Raw genomic sequence first — 21,222 nt, 5'->3', positions numbered from 1 at the left:
CCCCTCCCATCTGAGTAGCCATCTACAGGGTGATTGTACCCCCTCCTCTCCTCCCAGAAAAAGGAGCACCTACCAGTGGTGTCCAGCAGCAAGTTCCTGGGGTTGAGGTCCCGGCATAGCACACCCTGCTGATGGAGACCCTCAAGGGCCACGAGGGTCTCCGCTGCCCACTGCTTGACCTGTTCTTCCTTCACACACCATGCTCCTCCTCTGTGGCCTGGACAAGCCCGGTTAGCATGTGGACAGTCCTGAGTTGGGAGCTCTTTGTGCCAGTCACTTCCATGACCGTAGCCCTCTAGTACCCGGCCTGCCCCCTCCTGGATCCAGGAGATACCTCCCAGGGCCCCCCTATGGGTGCTCCACCTCATATTCCGCCTGGCTTGGTGATGGGACCGACCTCTACCCCGACCAAGGCAGCTGGTCATTGCCTCATCCCTTCTTAGGGTCTTTGGTGCAAGACCAGAAGGTGAGGTAGTGCCTTGTGAGGCCACAGGGTCCTGTTCAGAGGCAGAAACATCTGTCCTACATTGATCTCTCCCAAAAGCATCTCCACAGGATGATAGTCTGTGGGACCTGAATATTGGGATTTCCCCAGATAGGCAGGATGCCTTGACTGCAGGATTCAGGGTGGGAGCCTGGGTGGCCTTCAGATCCTTCAGCCCTTTCTGATGGTCAGGAACTCTGCCTCGAGGCACTGATGGAATGTCAGAGGACTTGGGGGATGCCTCAGCATCAGCAGCAGGCTGGCTGGTATGATTCTGGGGAAGTAGACCCGGGGTCAGGAGGCTGAGACCAACTTCAGGACCAGCTTTCCCCTTCTCTTGGCGATCTCCCTGGATAGAGCTGGGCTTCTGCTGGGCTAAGTCGCTGGAGACTTCTGACCTCTGGGGTCCAGGCTGGGAGAGGAGGTGGGACCAGAGGGTTCCTCCTGAGCCAAGCAGAAGGACAGAGAGAATGGTGGGAGGGATGGAGTAGGAGATTGAAGTCCAGAATCTTCCTCCCATCTCCATCAACAGTACAGATCTTTTTGGAATGACTCTCTCCCTTTATCTTCCCCTACTCTAGCTCAGAGCCTTTGCACCAGCCAGACTACTCTGCTCACTGAGCCCTGGATGTGTCAAGCCTTTCCCATCTCATCATTTTTGCTCACCACCAGATCCATTGTTTAGAACACCTTCCCCACTTTTTTCAACCTCTCTAAGTCTTATCCAACCTCCAAAACCCTGGTTAAATCCTGCCTCTTCCAGGAAACTTCTTTATCCCTGTCCATACTTTGAGGGTCTCGATTTCCTTAACAACACTCATTGAGAGCATTATATCTACTTCCTGCCCTTTGTCCCTATTTCCTCTCTCCACTCCTTTCACAGACCCACAAAACTCTTTACTGATTATTCCTCCCTTAAGTTATCTCTACTATTATAGAGGTTCCTTAAAAAAAAAAAAACCCTTACCTTCTGTCTTGGAGTCAATACTATGTATTGGTTCCAAGGCAGAAGAGTGATAAGGGCTAGGCAATGGGGGTCAAGTGACTTGCCCAGGGTCAAACAGCTGGGAAATGTCTGAGACCAGATTTTAACCCAGCACCTCCCATCTCTGAGACTGGCTCTCAATCCACTGAGCTACCCAGCTGCCCCCAGTAGTTAACACTTTAAAAGAGGAAAGATTAAAAATATGCCTTAGCCCACAGAAATGAATGTCTAATAGAGGGAATTTTAGGTATTATCAGTTCTCCTAGAAAAGATATTTTTGGTGGGTCAGGGATGGCCAAGATTCTTTAGGTAGGCAGTTCCCACAGTGTTATCAAGGGATCCCTGAGGGTTCATGAGATCATTTCAGGATATCCATTAGGTCAAAATTATTTTCATAATCATAGGAAGATTCTTGAATGTCTAATATGGTAAATATCAATCAATGTAATCCAGGTAAACAAAAGCTCTTTGAGAAGGTTCTTAGTCATTTTTAAGAGTATGAAAGGGTTCTGAGACTAAAAAGCCTGAGAACAACTGCTTTAGGGAAATCTAATGGGAAGGAGAAAGAGTAGGAACGAAGAAGAAGGAGGGAAGGCCACTGAGAAAGATTCTGGATTGGTGGAGGGAACCCTTGTAGATAGACCTGGTTCTATGGCTCCCACTTACCCTGCACATGCTCCAAGTGCAAGAAGATGGAATCCTCACTCACAGAGTAGCGAAGCAGCTTGGCCATGTAGGGGACACCATTGGGGATGATGGTTGGACGGTCCCAAGTCTCTACATGGCATTTGGGAAGACTCTGGGAAGAAGGGAACCAATTCAAACAAAGAAGAGAGACAGAGCTCAAGGACTATCACCACCAGAGAGGCAGGGGACTCTCTGCCTAGTGGGGTCACCCCAACCTCTGCAACATTCACCCCAGAAATTCACCAGTGATAGGGCTGACTGGCAAAGGAGCTGGGACCAGAAAAACATGAATATGTGAGTATGTAATCATATAAAATTGGAAGCAGAGGCAATGAAAAAGGGGCATGTTCTCGTCAGTCTACCTCCCCTGTAGGAGTCAGCGGCAAGACTTTCTGCTCTAGGAGATCTGATTTTGATCGATTAACCCACCATGAGGCAAGTTCATATAGCAAGCAGGTATAATTTTATAAGTGGAAGCTCAGTCAAATTACAACCTTGGGAAACTGACTGCTTATGGTGGATTCCATGCCCTGTTTGCAAGTTAAGGTGTTTTCACCCAGTTCTGTCCTGCAGAACAGATCCTCCGCATCCCCAAAGGCATGCTCTATTTGCTTGGTTTCCAGAAAATGGAGACCCCAAAGTAGAGCCTCCATTGGTCTGTTCTTGGCCTTTCTTTCTACACCCAGGGTTTAGCAGAATACCTAGCATATAGTGTTGAATGAAGGCTTATTAACTGACTTTTTTGTCTGGGGAGTAGCCTCGAAGGTAGGGGGTCCTAGGAATGAATAAGAAGGTTGATCAACTCAAGGGGAACTAGGCTTGGCTGGAGTTAGTGGGTTCTAATTTTCCATAGGATAGAATCAAATACTAAAGAACAGGAAGCGGGAGGAGTTGAGAGAAAGGGAAAGGGAAAGGGAAAGGCTACTGAGTTGCTCTTACCTTCACTACAAAGGTCCCCCCAGTGGCAGGGTCCTGGACCAGCTGAACCTAAAAAACGATGGAGGAAAAAAGGTCAGGTGGGCTAACACCAGGCTCTTAGGTAACCCAGGACCTGACTTTCCAGTTCTGCAATTCCAACATCTCCCGGGTTCCCTCCACTAGAATGTCACCGAGTCGTCAGGACCCTTCATTTTTCAGGTGAGAGAACTGGAGCCCAGATGGTAAGGATGACTTGTCCCAAATCATTGGCAGAAACAGCACTAGCCATAATTCAAGCATAAATAATGTTTTATGATTTGGAAAGCTCTTTCCTCACACCATCCTTGTGAGGTAAGAAATACAAGTATCATTATCCTCATTTTACAAGAAAAGATGAATACGTAAGTTTGTAATTGAATAAGATTAGAAGCAAAGCAAGAGGAGATGACTCTGGATAGAGCCAGGCATGGAGGCAGGAGATCCTGAGTTCAAATCTAGTCTCAGACACTTCCTCACTGTGCAGCCCTGGTTAAGTGACAACCTCCATTGCCTCGCCCTTACTACTCTTCTGCCTTGGAGCCGCTACACAGTATTGATTCTGAGATAGAAGGTAAGGGTTTTAAGAAGCAAAGACAAGGCACCTGAGGCATGCTCTCATGAGTCTGCCTCATTTTACAAATGAGAAAATACTAAAGCTTAGCAGCTTCAATATGGTCTCCTAAGTCACAGTCCAATATGGTCCAATAAGTCCAATATGGTCTCTTAGTCACAGCCAAGACTCAAACTTGGGTTTATCTGACTTCATGTTTAGTATCATGTCCTTAATAATACACTCCCTAATGGCATGAAAGGGACTTTTGGCAGCCAGTTGGTATACTTTATAGAATGTTGAGCCTGGAGACAGGAAGACCTGAGTTCTAATCCAGCCTCAGATACTCACTTAACTGGGTGAGCCTGGGCAAGTTACTTGGCCTCTGTCTGTTTCTGTTTTCTCAACTATGAAATGGGAATAATAAAATTATATTTACTACATATTATATAAAATTATATATACCTATATGCCATATAGGTAGGTATGATAAAATACCTACCTCTCAGAATTGTTGTGAGAATCAAGTGAGATATTTGTGAAGTGCTTAGATGGTGTCTGGCACACAGTAGGTGCTTAATAAATGCTTGTTTCCTTCTTTTTGCTATCACTTTTTTTTTAAGGAGGGAGGTGATTGTTGTCTGAATCTGTGATTTCATCGAGATAAGGAACTTTTGGTATGAAAACTCCCTCTACTGATGTCGATTGGCAATGTATGTAGTCTTTTTTTAAAAACCTTTATCTCAGTCTTAGAATCAAAACTGTGTATTGGTTCTGTGTAATTAGAATTTGTTACCTAAAAACTATGATTCCCAGCAAAACTACAATTCCCAGAACTCCACTCACTTCCTGTCCTTACATACTGACATAGACAGGATATAAACTGGGTGGAAGTCCATCTCTCTGTCCCTTTTTTCTTCCTGTTGCAGCTTTGGTGGAGCGGGCTTTTTGAACAGGTAGAAAAAACTTAGTCACATGGTTCTGTTTTGTTAGATAATAAACTTTATAAAAATAATACTTCAAGTACTGGCCATTAATTTAACTTTTACAGTTCCACAGCAGAAGATCAGTAAGAGCTAGGCTATGGGGGTTAAGTGACTTGCCCAGGGTCACACAGCTGGGAAGTGTCTGAGGCCAGATTTGAACCAGGACCTCCCCTCTTCAGACCTGACTCTCAATCCACTGTGCTAGCTAGTTGTCCCAAATGTTTATAGTCATAGAAAGATGCCTGACCCTCTCACCCTGACACTTATGAATGTCATTTGGGTAAAATCACTGTAGAATGAGGGAGGTGAAGGAGATGCTACCTACCTAAGGTCTCTTCCACATTATATACCTATGATGCTGTGAGAATGAATGAACTTTATTCATGCTATTTTGTATGTTACTCTTAGTGGATGTATACTATTTGTGTTACAAAATTATAATAAACTCAATTTTATTTTCGTGAGATACAAGTTAAAGAAATTACTTGTATTCATCGTCTTATGAAAAGTTTTAGAATCCTGACACATTTTTGTTAAAGAACTGCGTCTATTGGTACCTAGAGTTTGAAAAGCATTGGAATCAAGGGATGTTTTTCTGTACTTGGAACATCGTTTTTCTTGATCTGCCATCTTCTTCTCTCTACTCCTGGGATGACCTCCTCAGGGTTTATAGCTTAGGAGTTAAGGACAGAAGTCAGAATGCTATGAGGTCACTGTAACCAGAGGAAACCAGGACAACCCAACTCTGCTGAGAAGCAGAGGTTACCCCCCTCCCCTGTCAGTTTTTACTTAGAACCCATGAAGACCAGGGTTTATAGAATTCCTGTGGCTAGTGAGTCATTGGGTGAGAAGATCTCTTTCTTCCTGATTTTCTTTAACCTGAGACAGAGAAGAGGATTCCTCATTCATCTCCCTTTATTAAAACCCTGACCTTCTATCTTTGAATAGACTCCTCATTCTTCACCTCTCTTTTTAAAAATGGAATTACAAATTAAGTAAATTACTTGTGTTCATTGTCTTATGAAAAGTGCTTGAAGCCTGACAGATTTTTGTTAAAGAACTGGATCTTTGACACCTAGAGTTTGGAAAGCATCAGACCTTGACCTGTCTTTGAATGGGCTCTTCATTCTTCATCTCCCTTTATTAAAATCCTGACCTTCTATTTTTTAACTGATGCAAGTATTGGTTCCAAGTCAGAAGAGCAGTAAGGGCTAGTTAATTGGAGTTGAATGCCTTTCCCAGGGTCACACAGTGAGGAAGTGTCTGAGGTCATATTTGAACCCAGGACTTCCTGTCTTCAGACCCAACTTCTATCCCCTGAGCCACCTACCTATCCCTATCCTCATTCTCTTTCTATAAGATTCAAGCATGCATGAATTGGGAGAGTTTCCCATTCATATAGAGGATCTGGGAGGCAAAAGATAGAGAAAAAAGTGCATTTCTCTGTTTCTTTTCTTTTGCCTTTATTTCCCAAAGAACACAATTCTCAACATTCTCAAAGAACACAATATGGTCGTGATGTCTGAATCTATGAATGCATTAGGATATGGCTTCTGAGAATGAAATATTTCATGGCATGAGAGCTCAGGATAGGAGACAGACGGCCAGTTTCTTATTATTGAGAACAATGTTCCGTTTTATTTGGGAGATGCGAATGGACCTGGGCCAGGGAGGGAAGGGCTTTAGTCTGCGGGACGAGTGCCCTCCGGTGGTCACTGGGGAAACAGGTCCAGAGCATCTCCCTAGACCAGACCTGGCGGCTCCAGGACAGTGCCATCTTGTGGCCGATCTGCCTACTACCCCCTGCTAATCCAATTTTCCCCTGGCATGTTCTCTCTTCTGTAAGCCAGCATGAAGGCAGTATGAAGGTCGCAAATCAAAGTCCAATGGGGGAGCCAAGGTCAACGAGGGACCTGCAGCAGACCTTCAAAGAGGGCTAGCCCTCAGGGTTGCCTCTCTTCCACCAAAATCTTGGGCTCAGTCTTCCAATATGATTTTCTTTCTCTCTTTCTTTCTCTCTTTCTTTCTTTCTTTCTTTCTTTCTTTCTTTCTTTCTTTCTTTCTTTCTTTCTTTCTTTCTTTCTTTCTTTCTTTCTTTCTTTCTTTCTTTCTTTCTTTCTTTCTTTCTTTCTTTCTTTCTTTCTTTCTTTCTTTCTTTCTTTCTTTCTTTCTTTCTTTCTTTCTTTCTCTCTTTCTTTCTTTCTCTCTTTCTCTCTTTCTCTCTTTCTCTCTTTCTCTCTTTCTCTCTTTCTCTCTTTCTCTCTTTCTCTCTTTCTTTCTTTCTTTCTTTCTTTCTTTCTTTCTTTCTTTCTTTCTTTCTTTCTTTCTTTCTTTCCTTCTTTCCTTCTTTCCTTCTTTCTTTCCTTCTTTCCTTCTTTCCTTCTTTCCTTCTTTCTTTCTTTCTTTCTTTCTTTCTTTCTTTCTTTCTTTCTTTCTTTCTTTCTTTCTTTCTTTCTTTCTTTCTTTCTTTCTTTCTGTCTGTCTTTCTGTCTGTCTTTCTGTCTGTCTTTCTGTCTTCCTTCCTTCCTTCCTTCCTTCCTTCCTTCCTTCCTTCCTTCCTTCCTTCCTTCCTTCCTTCCTTCCTTCCTCTCTCTCTCTCTCTCTCTCTCTCTCTCTCTCTCTCTCTCTCTCTCTCTCTCTCTCTCTCTCTCCATTCCCAGGCAGAAGGACAGGAAGGACTAGGCAATGGGGATTAAGTAACTCACCCAGGGTCACACAGCTAAGAAGTATCTGTCATTGGATTTGAATCCAGGACCTCCTGTCTCTATCCCTGGCTCTCCATCTACCAAGCCACCTTCCAATCTGGCTTCTCTTATTCCCCTCCATGTACTATCTGTCTACTACATGTCTGTCCCAGTTCCTCTGGCCTTGGAGCTATTTTTTTTCTCCTGGGGGCCAAAGAATGGGTCTACATAAACATATCATTCTTGTTCGTGGTTCTTCATTTTTGAGAGGACCAATGATATCACAGTGATGTCTTGCCTTATGAGCAAATTGAATTTAAGTGAGGCAGAGCCATACAAAGCCATCAGAGTCATCGAAGGCCAAGACAAAAGCCAGGACAATTTTTGGAAAACCCCACCTGACTCAGGCTACCCAGAATTCCAACTGGCCCCCTTCTCTCAAATTTTTGTCTGGCCTTAAAGAAACCTTATCCACTATTCTTAAACTGTGCTTTGCTGCTAAGATTCCAATTACCCCAAATGGTCCTCATTAGGCCTATGGCTTAATTAATCCTAATAATATAATCTTATAACCAGTATTGAACACATTTCCCTTCTACCAAAAAAAAAAAAAGCAAGCACCTGCGCTTCCAGGTGATCAGGCCAACCTTCCAGGGGGCAAAGATTCCTTCTGCTCCCTGTCTGACAAGACATCAGAGGTGACTGAGTTGCTCAGTGGATAGAGCTCCAGGCCTGGAGAGGGAAGGCCATGGGTTCAAATGTGACCTCAGACACTTCCGAGCTGTGGGACCATGGGTGAGTCTTTGAACCTCTGTCTGCCTCAGTTTCCCCAACTGTAAAATGGGGATAATAAAACAGCTACTTCCCAGGGCAGGAGAAAATGAGATCCCATTTGTAAAGCACTCAACACAATAAGTGGTTACTAAATACTTGTTGCCTTCCTTTTTTTCTAAGCTGGGACTCAAAGCTGAATCCACTCTTTTTACAGCTGATCTTCCATCCACTGCAACTACACTGCCTATTCCTTTCTCCAGAATGTATTGCTGAAATCTCACCACCACCCCAACAGCCTACAATTTGTTATTATTGTTCAGTAGTTTCAGTTGTGCCCAACTCTTTGTTGACCCCATTAGGGGTTTTCTTGGCAAGGATACTGGAGAGGTTTGTCAATTCCTTTCAGCTCATTTTACAGATGAGGAAACGGAGGTCAACAGGTTTCAGTGACTTGCCTAAGATTGCACAGCTATTAAGAGTTTGAGCTGGACTTGAACTCAGGAAGATGAATCTTCCTATGGCCCAGTACCCCATCCATTGCACCACCTAGCTGCCTCAATGTGGGACATAGTAGGTACTTATGAAATGTTTACTGAATTGGATTGAATTGCCAGGCATCGTGCTAAGCACTTTACAAAAATTATTTTTTTGTTGTTTCTCCCCAAAATCCTGAGAAGTAGGTGCTATTATTAGCTCCATTTTACAGATGAGAACTCTGAGGTTACGACTTTTCCCAGGGTCACAAGAATAGCTGGTGTCTGAGGCTGGATTTGTAGTTAGGTTTTCTGGACACCAAGATGTATATGATAGTGCCAGCTTAGTGGCCTAGGAAGATAGGAGGGATAACAGGCATGTGCCACCATACTATAGCCTTTTTCTTAAAAAAAAAAAAAGAAAATGATTACAATTATTTTATTCAAGTCCTTTTCTCAGTAGCATAACAGGTAAAGGTAATTATTGGCTCATAGATAAATAGCTAAAGAGACCCTCAGTAATCATCTAATCCAACCCTCTCCATTTACAGATGAGGAAACTGAGGCCTAGGAAGTTAGATGACCCACCCAAAATAAAATGGCAGAGCCAAGGTCTGAACCCAGGTCCTCTGACTTCAAATCCAGCATTCTCTCCCCAACCAGTATCACTCTGGACATGATTTGTCAGTCCTTGATTTGGCACCCTGTTTTGAGTTTAGGCTATTTTGGCACAAGTTTGGAGGACCCAGAGGTTGGGATGCATGTGACCCACAATGGCAGGACATCCCTAGGTTCCAGGCAACCTCTAGGGGGTGTCAGAGGAAGAAGTATTAAACTGGCACAGAAGGGCAACTTCTGGGGAGAATCAGTAAGTTCTGGGGAGAATGTAGTAAGCCTCAGGCAGAATAGTGAGTTGTTGGGGAGGGTGGAAGGAAAAGACTCAAATTCAACATTCCATCTCCAGCCTCAGAAATATGCCTTGAGGAAGCCAGTTCCTTGGTCCAAGAACATACAGTCATGCCACCCCTACGTAGCGTTGCCCCTCCTTGACTAATGCCATTTGGCAACAACTTTAATACATCCCAAGCAAACCCCACTGCAAGAAGCTCCATGATCACATCCTGTTCCAATGAACCTCCCAATAATTCATGTCAGGAAAACTCTAACTGCCCATCACATTTTTGTCAGTGATGGTCACATTTCCTCAGAAGCCATTCCAGACTTTAGACAGGCTAGATCTGTCTGTGGAACTAAAACCACTAACCTTGAGGTCCCTTTCCTACTTTGGGTCCCTTCATAGTTGATTATGTTGAGAAAGAAAAGGCTTCCATGAAATGCTGGGCAAATCCCCAACATGGCGGGGCATTGAGCAAGGCTCCCCTAGGGATGCAAGCCAGCCTGCTTTTCCTGGACCCTTGAAATGTAGAAAGAATGTAAGAGATTCTTTCCTCATGCTCCCAAGCAAATGCCTTCCTACCCTCCAGATGAGTCAGTCCTACCTTGGACCAGGGACAACTATGGTCTCTCGGGAAACCTAGAGGAGAGAAGTATCACGTAGGCAGGACAGCTGGCTTGGTGGAATGGGGAATGGAAGAGAGGACTAACTTCAGAGTCAGCAGATCCCAAAGAGTTTGAAACTTCACTCTGCCAAACATTATTTCCTAGTTATCCCGTATAAAACTTGCTTTGTCTATATTTGTTGACCTGTTGCTTCCCCTGTTAGATGGTGAGCCATTTGAGGGAAGAAGCTGTCTCATCTCTTTTTGAATCCCCAGCACTTAGTACAGTGCCTGGCACATAGTAGGTGCTTAATAAATATTTATTGAATAAATGAATGAATGAAAATAATTTCTCTTCATCTGTAAAAATCAGGGGATTGGACCCAAGTTTCCCTCCAGCCCTAACTGTATTTTGTGTGTTTGACGAGTGGATGTATGGAAGAGGAATTTGACCTCTTGTTTTGGGTCAGTCCCACAGGTCAGAATTAGGAAAAAAAGAGTATTTAAAAAAAAAATCTGACCTTCCTTCTTCTAAATGTTGCTAGGTATTGGTTCCAAGGCAGAAAAGTGATAAAAACAAAACAAAACAAAACAACCAAAAAACTAGGCAATTGGAGTTAAGTGACTTGCCCAGGGTCACATAGCTAGGAAGAGTCTAGGGTCAGATTTGAAGCCAGAATTTCCCATCTCCAAGCCTGGTGCTCCTCTGCTATGCTACCTAGCTGCCCCAGGACCAATGGCGTATTACAAAGAGTTAGCTTTTAGTTCAACATAAGGAAAACTAGATAACAATGAAGGTTTGTCTGAAGGTGGAATGGGTGCCTTAGAATGTAGTTAGGTATGTCTTATTTAAAGTCCTCAAGCAGTGGTTGAATGGCTGTTTGTCAGGGATGTGGTGGATGGGATTCCTACTTAAAGGATGGGCAGGACCAGATGGAGTCCAGACGACAAAGTGGACTTGAACATCCTGCCTAGACAGCTGGAGGTGTTATGATTGGATAAGCTTCTTGTTTGACTCTTTTTCTCAAGCACAAAATAGTCTTCTCAGATAAGAAGTAAGCTCCAAGAATTTTGGGGGTAATGAGTGCAAATGTTTGAAGGTAAACACCCAGTAGGATGATACAGTGGACAGACTACAGAGTCTAGAGCCAGAGGTCTGGGGTTCACACGTTTACTAGCTCTGCGACTCGGGGACAAGTCAGCTAGCCTCTCTCTGTGCCACAGTTTTCTCATCCATACAGTGAGGATGTTGAACTTGATAGCCTCGAAGGTCTTTCAGTTCTAAATCTATGATCCTATCATCTTTGAGGTGTCCTAGACTTGGAATCAGGCAGCCAAAGGATTTAGAATCCTGATTCTGTTACCTAGGTGACCTTGGGCTAGCCATTTCTCTTCCATGGACTTCAGTTTTCTCATCAACAGAAAGAGGCAGGCTTAGACCCTGGCTTCTTAGCTTTTTTTTCTGTGACATGGATTCCTTTGTCAGTTAATAGATCCCTTCTCCAAATAATGGTTTTAAACGTATAAAATAAAATATGTAGGATTAAAAGAAACCAGTTCTGAATGAAAGGATTAAGAATCTTTTGGCTTACATGATCCCTTTCAACTCATAATCCTATGTCCCTCCTCATCTCAGTAGTAGGACATTTGTTAATTAAGAGCTAATTAAGAGTATATTAGAAAATAGTTACATAGAATAATTTATGGATAAATGCATAGGTAAGGTGTAAGTAAAGGCTTCTTTAAATGGAATCTCAGAGATGAATTGTGGGTAAGAGAATTTTTCCCAGAATGCTTTGAGTTACAGTTACCCAACTGTCTTTGCACTTTGGGGTTGATCCTGTGTGGATAGGAGACCCTGATAGAGGTTCAGCTAGAGTGGGAAATTTCTCAACTGCTTCCTACATAAAATTTCATCTAGTAGACCAAATTCAGTGAAGGAGATCACTGGGTGAATTATCATTTCAAGCCCAGCTGGTTTGCTGTGAGTGTGAAGGAAGACCTTGGAGATTCTGAGCTATTTTTTCTAGCTATACAGCTAAGAAGAAAAGTCTAACTTATTCCTTTTTGTGTATAAGATAAGAATTTAGTTAGGATAGATAGATTTAGATAGATTTTGGGGGGATTTAGAAAGAATAGGAAGAGAGTGTAGCCCCACCTTTGTTGGGGACTGAAGAATCTTGTGAGTCAGATTTATTTGGATGGTTAGATAATATTTATTAGCTTAAGATAAATATATTATAAAAATCTTTATCCACTTATTTCCTTTTCTATCCCCTTTCTTTACTTCTTTTTTTATAATAATAAATATATATATATTTTTTATACTCCTAGCTAAGCAGGATTCTTGAGACTGCTCTGAGAACCATCTTGTCTCAACAGTCATAATTTAACAGCCTATCCATCTAGGATAAATTATTGGTAAAAAACACACTATACCAATAATCTAGGAAGGGTTAGTAAAGCCGTACATCTCAGAGATCCCATAATTTCATGATCCTGAGTGGTTCAAAGAATGCTGATCTTTGGCTGCAGAGGCTGTTGACTCTTTTTCTAACCATTAGGTGTCTATCTTGTAATTATAATAGAAATCTCTTTAACCAGGCCCATTGACCAAGACGGCTTGCGTACATCTGTATCATGTTATAAAAAAGGCCCTGATGGTCTCTTGGGAAGAAAGTTTCTCAAAAATACTAAAACCCAGGATAATTCCCCTCCATCCATTGCCAAATGGGATTCCCCACCATCTTGGCCCAAAAGAAATGGTTCAGATTTGCAAAGTCAAATAAATGATAAGCTGGAAACTCTTCCCCAAAATATGGAGGTACTACCTCCCCTTTAGGACACTCCTGTGCCAAAGGAGGCAGAACCTAAAATATAGACTCGGGGCTGGTTAAAAAACTTAGAGAACATCTAGAGTCTGACAGGGCAAGAGAAAGGAAGGGAATAAGCATTTATAATGTTCCTCCTGTATGCTTGTTATAATTATTATCTCATTTGATCCTTACAATCACCTGGGGGGAGATAGGTGCTAATGTGACCCCCATTTCACAGTTGAGGAAACTGAGGCAAACAGAAGTAAAGTGATTTGCTCAGGATTACACAGAGTGTCAGAGGCCAGATTTGAACTCAGGTCTTCCAGACTCCAGACCCAGTGCTCTATCCACTGAACCACCTGGATGTTTTTTTCCCAATTAAATGAGATCATGCACACCACACATTACAAGAAGCTACAGATGAAGAAACCCAGAGGCTGCCTTGGAGGTTAATGGCAGAGCCCAGGCATCCTGGCCCCCAGCCCATCTCTTTCTCTGGTACCATAACACTACCTTGACTAACACTGGTAGGTCAGAAGCAAGATAGTTGGAGGTATTTTGACTGGATAAACTTCTCATTTTGCTCTTTTTTCCCCCTTCAAGCACTAACTAGTCTTCTTAGACAAGAAGTCAGCTCCAGGAGAGTTTTGGGGGTAATGAGCAGAAATGCTTGAAGGCAAACACACAGTAGCATGATACAGTGGTCAGAGAGTACTCAGAGCCAGAGGTCCTGGGTTCAAATCCTATCTGTTTCTTACTATTTTTTACTTTTCCTTTTTAAACCCTTATGGTCTATTTTTTTTAACCCTTACCTTCTACCTTAGAATCAATATTGGGGCAGCTGGGTAGCTCAGTGGATTGAGAGCCAGGCTCAGAGACAGGAGATCCTAGATTTAAATCTGACCTTAGACACTTCCCAGCTGTGTGACCTTGGGCAAGTCACTTAACCCCCATTGCCTAGACCTTACCACTCTTCTGCCTTGGAACCAAAACACAGTATTGATTCCAAGACGGAAGGTAAGGGTTTATATATTTAAAAAAAGAATCAATATTGAGTATTGGTTCCAAGGTAGAAGAACAGTAAGGCTAGGCAATGGGGATTAAACAATTTGCCCAGGGTCACTCAGCTGGGAAGTGTCTGAGGTCAGATTTGAACCTAGGACCTGTCATCGCTAGGTCTGGCTCTCAATCCACTGAGCCACCCATGTGCCCTAGAGCAGAGATGTTTATAAGAAAATTGTCTTGAGGTTGCACTTCCAACAGATGTGCTTTCTGAAAGCCTGACGTCTCTGTAAGTGGGAGGTACCCACTGTCCAGAAGGCAAGGTCTCCTGGTTGAATTTGTTCCCATGATGCAGCCCCATGTGACCTGCATGGCGAGAAGGGCTGGCCTCTTGGCTTTGGGTCAAGGATTCTAAACCTTTTGCCCAGGAGAACAATGGCACTCAATACCTCTCCTAATTTGGGAAAAAAGTGGTTGGAGTTCCTGGCTTAGGAATGAAGAGTATGAAAAGTGTGGGGGAAGAGACAGAACAGAGAATTCTTTGGAGAGGGAAAAAAATCAGTGACAATGATGGGAGCAAATGGTTTGCTTGCATCCTTCCTGCTTGCCTATGGCGGGAGAAGAGGAAAGATGGTTTCCTGACACACTAATGCTTTATGGAAAACGTTTTGTTCATTCTTCCAACCACTAGTGACCTCCTTCCCAAAATTGTGTTTATTTGTAGTTTTTTATTGTTGTTTTTGTTCAGTCATTTTGGTCACATCCAATTCTTCATGACTTCATTTGGGGTTTTCTTGGTAGAAATATTAGAGTGGTTTGTACCATTTCCTTCTCCAGTTCATTTTCCAGATGAGGACATTGAGGCACACAGGGTTAAATGACTTGCCCAGGGTCACACAGCCAGCAAATGTCTGAGGTGGGATTTGAATTCATGAAGATGAGTCTTCCTGATTCCAAGCCAAGGGCTATCACTTAGCTGCCCTGGTAGTTTTTAGCTTTGTATATGTACACATACATATATGTGTGCGTATAAGTATAAATTTATGTCAACATATATTGATGTGTTGTCTCCCCATTAGAATGCAAATTGCTAAAGAGTAGGGATTATTTCATTCTTTGTATTTATAGCCCCAGCACCTAACAGAGCACCTGGCACATGATAGGTGTTTAATAAATGTTTGTTTTGATTAATGTTTGTTGAAAATGTGGTTCAGGGAGCAACTAGATGGCTCAATGGATAGAGAGCCAGACCTGGAGATTGGAGTCCTGGGTTCAAATGTGATCTCAGACACTTCCTAGCTGTGTGACCCTGGGCAAGTCACTTGACTCCCATTGCCTAGCCCTTACCACTCTTCTGCCTTGGAACCAATATACAATATTGATTCTCAGATGAAAGGCAAGGGTTAAAAAAAAAAGTGAAATGATATGAGACCTTCCCAATCCCATCTCTTTGCAGAAGTGACATGTCTACAGGTTTAGTATGTTGCATGCATTTTCAGACTATTTTGATGTATTGATATTTTGTAGTTTTTTTCTTCTTTTTTTCTTTTGTCTAAAAAAATCTCATCTTTTATATGGGATGACAATCTGGGAGGAAGAGGGATGGGGGGAATTATGGTGATACAAAATATATGTGAAAATTTTATTTAAAAAAAAGAAAAGGGGGCACCTGGGTAGCTCAGTGGATTGAGAGCCAGGCCTAGCCAGGCCTAGGTTCAAATCTGACCTCAGACACTTCCCAGCTGTGTGACCCCGGGCAAGTCACTTGACCCCCATTGCCTAGCCCTTACCACTCTTCTGCCTTGTAGCCAATACACAGTATTGATTCTAAGACAGAAGGTAAGGGTTTTTATATTAAAAAAAAAAAGAAAAAATTAAGATTGTTGACAAGTTGCTTGAAAAGACTCCATCCTCTTGCAGGGTAGGTATTACTCCCAAACCATTACACCCCTGGAAAAAAGCTGAGATGCCCTGCTTTAGAGAACTTAAACTTGAACATCTCATGGTATAATATTATCTGGCGGCATGGAAGAATAGGTTGGAAATTAGTTCCAGTTGACTTTCCTGATTCCCTTTTCCTCAGCTGTTGGTGTCTTCCTTCCCAAACCACCTTGTAACCTCTTTGTAGATATTTGTATTCATTTACCTTACATTTATGCTACACATATTTATTTATATGTGTGCTTGTTGTTGGCCCATCTAACTTCTTTCCTCAGTGAGTTCTGTGCCTGGTTCACAGTCTCTTGCCCTCAAAGCAGGGGATTTCTGCATACAGATGGATACTCCCTCAAATACCTTTTAACTTCCCAGTTCCTCAATCTACTCAGTTTCCATCACCTACTCCTCCAGTCTACGTCAGCTACCCAGAGATGAAAATACCCTGATCTTGACATTACCCACAAGGGCTCTACTTTCATGTTCATGAATTTAGAAATTCCTTCAGTTCATCATAATCTGTTATCACTGCATATTTCCTTCTGCCTTGTGACCCCCCCCCAACCCTGTTCTACATCTTCACCATGGCCTCTAGTCCCTTTACCCCTACCTTCTTTTTCAGGCTAGCGCCCCATGCCCTGGCTGTATTCTATTCTCTTTCTTGTCTTGACTCCTTGGTGAAGTCCTTCAACTCTACTGTCATTTATATACGAATCTCTTGCTCCTTTGTCCTATCATTGATCATGCCTTGCCAAATCCCAGCCTTGAATTATTCCCAACAACTGCTACCTTTGAACTCTTCACATCCTGCTAGAGAAAAATCATGAAATCAGGCTAGCCTAGTGTCTACTACAAATTTCTGTTACATAATCTGGGTTGAACTCTCACTGCAGCAAGGCAATCTTTTTATAGCTCCCTAATCAATTTGCTCCCTTGTTCATCAAGCCAACTATCACAAATCTTTTCAACTCTCCTCAAACACCCCATGCTACTCCTTCCCCCATGTTCTCAGCTGAGGACTTTGCCTCATAATTTGATGAAAAAATTGAGGCAAATCACCAAGAGCTAGCTTTTTCTCCTCCCCTCTTTCTTGCCTTGTATTCAGACTCATTTCATCTCACATGAACAGATAACTCTCCCACCCTATCTTCTTGACACATTTCCTTATCTCATCCTACCCCATCTTCCTAGCAATTTTTCTTACTATTATCCCTGCTTTCTCACTAGTCCTTAATGTTACTCTACTTGTTGTTTCCCTGCTGCCTACAAACATTCCCATATTTTCCTCATCCTTAAAAACTCATTTGATCCAGTTATCCTTGCTACCTATTGTCTAATATCTCTTCTCCTTTTCAAATATCAACTCCTTGAAAGTTAACAACAATTGGTACATTTCTCTCCTCTTACTTTCTTCTACATCCTCTACAATCTGGCTTCCAACCTCATTATTCAACGAACCACTCTCTCCAAATTTACCAGTTATCTCTTAATTGCCAATCAAGTGCTTTTTTCTTAATTTGGTTCTTCCTGGACATCTCTGCAGCCTTTGACACTGTCATTCACTCTCTTCTCCTGGACAAGCTCTCCTTTCTACATTTTTGTGACACTGCTTTCTCCTAGGTCTTCTATGTCTCTAATTTCTCCTTCTAAAGTTCCTTTGCTGGACCTTCAACCAAGTCACACTTGCAAACCAAGAGTGTATCCCAAGGCCCTGTCATAGGTTCTCTTTTCTTCTCTTTTTATTTTCTCTCAGTTGGGATCTCATCAGTTTTAAGGAGTTCCCAATTTATATCCCTAGCCCTAAACTCTCTCCTGAGCTTTAGTTTTTTCATCAATAACTGCCATTTGGATAGCTTTTACTGGATTTCCCATAGATATCTTCACAGGTCTAAAACAGAAGTCATTAGCTTTTCCACCTCACCCCACAAACTTCCCTTTTCTGAACTTCACTATTCTTGTTAAGGACACCACCAGCCTCCTAATCATGCAAACCCACAATCTCTGTCATCTTTTTTTTTTCTTTTTAAACCTTTGCCTTCCATCTCAGAATCAAGACTGTGTACTGGTTCTAAGGCAGAAGATCAGTTAAGGGGTGGACAATGGGAAATTAAGAGACCTCCTATGGATCACACAGCTAGGAAATGTCTTAGCCAAGACCTCCCATCTCTAAGCCTGACTCTCAATCTGCTGAGCCACCTAGCTGCCCTTTCTATGTTAACTTAAACTCCTAACTTACCCTAACCCCATATATCCAATTTGTTAAGTTTGCTTGGATCTATCTTTACAATATCTCATGCATCTGTCTCCGTCTCTGTCTCTCTCTGTCTCTCTGTCTGTCTGTCTGTCTGTCTCTGTCTGTCTCTATCTCTCTATCTCTCTGTCTCTCCCTCCCTCCCTCCTTCCCTCTCTCTCTCTCTCTGTCTCTCTCTCTGTCCCTCTCTCAATATAGATATAAATGAGATCTACATTTCTCCTTCTCTCTAGTCATACAACCACTATCATGGTATCATGGTACACAATCTCATCACCTCATACCTAGGTAGAAGTCATTAGCTGCCTTCTGGTTGATCCCTGTTGCCTATTCTGGTTTATGGTTCACTCAGCAAACAAAAGGATCTTCCTGAAGTACCAATCTGAACCACATCATCTTCCTACTCCATGAGATCCAGTGGCTCCTATTGCCTCCACGATAAAATATGATCCTCCATTTGTCTTTTAAAGCACTTCTCAACCTGATCTCGTCCTACCTTTCTAGCCCTCTGATCCCAAACTACTCCCTGTATACTCTAGCATATATCTAGTAACCCAGGTCTTTCTTGCTGTTGTATTTCATACATGATGACATTTCATGATTTTGAACTGGCTATTCCCCAAGCCTAGAATGCTCTCTATCCTCACCTTTCCCTCTTGGCTTCCCTTCCTTTTTAGACTCAGTTCAAATCCCACCTTCTATAGGAGGCTTTTCTCAGTCTCCCTCCCTGTTGAGATCATCATCCATCATCTTTTCATATATCTGATATGTACCTAGTTATTTATGTGTCTCTCGATTAGAGGTTCTCAAGGGCTATGCCTGTGTTTCTGCCTTTCTTTGTAAGGCAGCTTACATAGCCACATAGTACAGTGCCTGAGACATAGTAGGTACTCAGTAAATGTTCATTGACTCTCTGAAATTGAGATTTCTAGGAAGGGCCATTTGAAGATATCCAGGAGAAAGATGCTAGAAAAAGTTGAGCCAAGTTGAGTGACAACCGAGGAGTTTGTTCTTCATCTTTGGACCATGTGGACATTCCAGGGTCAAGTTTTTGGCTGGATTCCCGGATTTAAGCTCCCCTTTGTTTTTCCCTGAAAGGAGACTAAGACTCATTTTCTTACTTCTGCCGCCAGGAAGTGAATTCCTGGAGTGATGCAGATTGTGGTTGGTGTCCATGATCTAAAGTGACCCCTCGGAGTAGATTTTTTTCTCTCATGACTCCAAGTCATCAAAAGTGACAATTTCCACTAACTGAGCAATTGCCCAAAGTGTTTGCCTTACCTTCTTCCTCATGAGGAGGAGTATTCCTAAAGCAAGAAAAGGCAGTTTCTTCTATAGTTAGCAGTACCCACTGCAGGCCACATAGATGCATAAACGTTACCTCTCCCCTTGTGCTCTCTGATCTTTCATTGCTATTTTTTAATTCCCTTCTTTACATAAAGAAAACTGTTGGCTTCATTTTGTAGTTAATGTTATCATTAGAGTGTGGCGTGTCGGATGTGGAAAACAGAGACATATCCCACCTCAGCATGAAGTCTCAGGAGATGGCAGAGGTGGTGATTCCCAATGGAAATCCTAAACACTTTGGAGCACTTTATGACAGTATTTCCCAAGCCAGTTATAGTTGATAAGCAGAAATGATTTTAAGGAGAGAGATGAATAACTTAAAATAAAGCGTCCCTAGATCTAGTGGTATTCATTTACAAACCATCCTGGACCTGGGATGGGGAGGAACATTACTGATTTTTTTTTTTAGATTCTTCATTGGTGTTCAAATGAGAATACCATTCCCCTTCTTAAGCACCCCCTTGTTATGTGTGTGTTTGTGGGTATGTGTTTTGTAAACCTTTGCCTTCTGTCTTAGTATCAGTTCTAAGACAAGAGCAGCAAGGGCTAGGTAATTTAGGTTAAGTGACTTGCCCAAGGTCACATAGCTAGTAAGTGTCTCAGTTCAGATCCTAACTCCATACCTGGTGCTCTATCTACTGGGCTACCTAGCTGCCCCTAGTGATGGTTTCTTGTCCCTTATCATTAATCCAGACAGTGGATTAGATAGCATACATAGAGAAAAAATAAGATTAATAGGTAGCTAGAAAGGTAGATATAGATAGATAGATGGAAATTTTCTCAAATTCTTAATATGAGTAGGCAGGCACTATGTTAGATATTAGAAATAGGATTTTATTTAAAAAATAAACATTTGGGAATATCTGGGAATATATTTGGGAATATCTGGGAATATTCCCCAATATTTGGGAATATCTGGGAATATTCCCATAAATATATGGGAAAATCTGGTACATGAAGGGTCAACTATCTTCATCCTTCTCCAAATTATGTATGGCTATGGATTTACATGAAAAGATACCCTATTTTACCTGCCCTATCCAGTGGTAACCTTGAGGTGCCCTCAGTCTCCGTGGACTCCACCAAGCAGTCTCTCAACCATGCAAAAGGGTCACTTAGATCATGGTCACCAACCATGCTCTGCATCAGGCTAGGAATCCATTCACTGGCTGCAGGAGCCAGCAAAGCATCAAAGGCCACCAGTCTCAGTCTCCTTCCAGGGAGGAACATCACTCCTTGCTTGTCATCTGACACACACTACTGATTAAAATGTTGAATGGCCAAGGCCACATCTCAGGAGCACCACCTAGAAGACTTCCATCCAGGATGATATTAGTTCACTAATCATGACTCTTTGGACCTGTTCTTCCATCAGCTCCAAATCCATCTAACAACCATCAAACAAGTCAAAATGTTCATCTCATGAACAAGTATCTCATTTGAAGTCAAATGCCAAATCTTGGTACATCATGTCATAGCATTCTCCTGATATCATAACCCTGTCTAAAAACTTTCTGCTGATGGTGAGTTAGTAGAGAATTGTAGGTTGTTAGAACTGGAAGAAACCTCAGAAAATAGAAGGGGGGGGGGAGGCAGCTGGGTGGTTCAGTGGATTGAGAACCAGGCTCAGAGACGGGAGGTCCTGGGTTCAAATCTGGCCTCAGACACTTCCTAGCTGTGTGACCCTGTACAGTATTGAGTGTAGGATGGAAGGTAAAGCTTTTAAAAAAAATGGAAAAAAGTTCAAATCTGGCATCACATGCTTTCTAGCTGTATGACCCTGGGCAAATCA

The 21,222-nt window shown here is 42.4% G+C and overlaps 1 protein-coding gene across 2 annotated transcripts in view; it reads right to left on the bottom strand.

Moving 5' to 3' along the window:
* RPS6KL1 (ribosomal protein S6 kinase like 1) overlaps nt 1–21,222 on the bottom strand; it is a 41,368-nt gene that overhangs the window by 7,804 nt on the left and 12,342 nt on the right. The window contains exons 5-7 of one of the 2 annotated variants that reach the window (XM_001375102.4): nt 3,096–3,143; nt 2,136–2,268; nt 74–928 (exon numbers count right to left, since the gene is read on the bottom strand). In XM_001375102.4, coding sequence (XP_001375139.3) covers nt 74–928; nt 2,136–2,268; nt 3,096–3,143 — 1,036 coding nt within the window. The remainder of the gene's footprint in view (nt 1–73; nt 929–2,135; nt 2,269–3,095; nt 3,144–21,222) is intronic. The other variant, XM_056810686.1, reaches the window with a different exon arrangement.

This window comes from Monodelphis domestica, chromosome 1, assembly GCF_027887165.1.
Source record: "Monodelphis domestica isolate mMonDom1 chromosome 1, mMonDom1.pri, whole genome shotgun sequence".
Taxonomy (NCBI): Eukaryota; Metazoa; Chordata; class Mammalia; order Didelphimorphia; family Didelphidae; genus Monodelphis; species Monodelphis domestica.
This window is presented reverse-complemented; position numbering and strand designations above follow the sequence as displayed.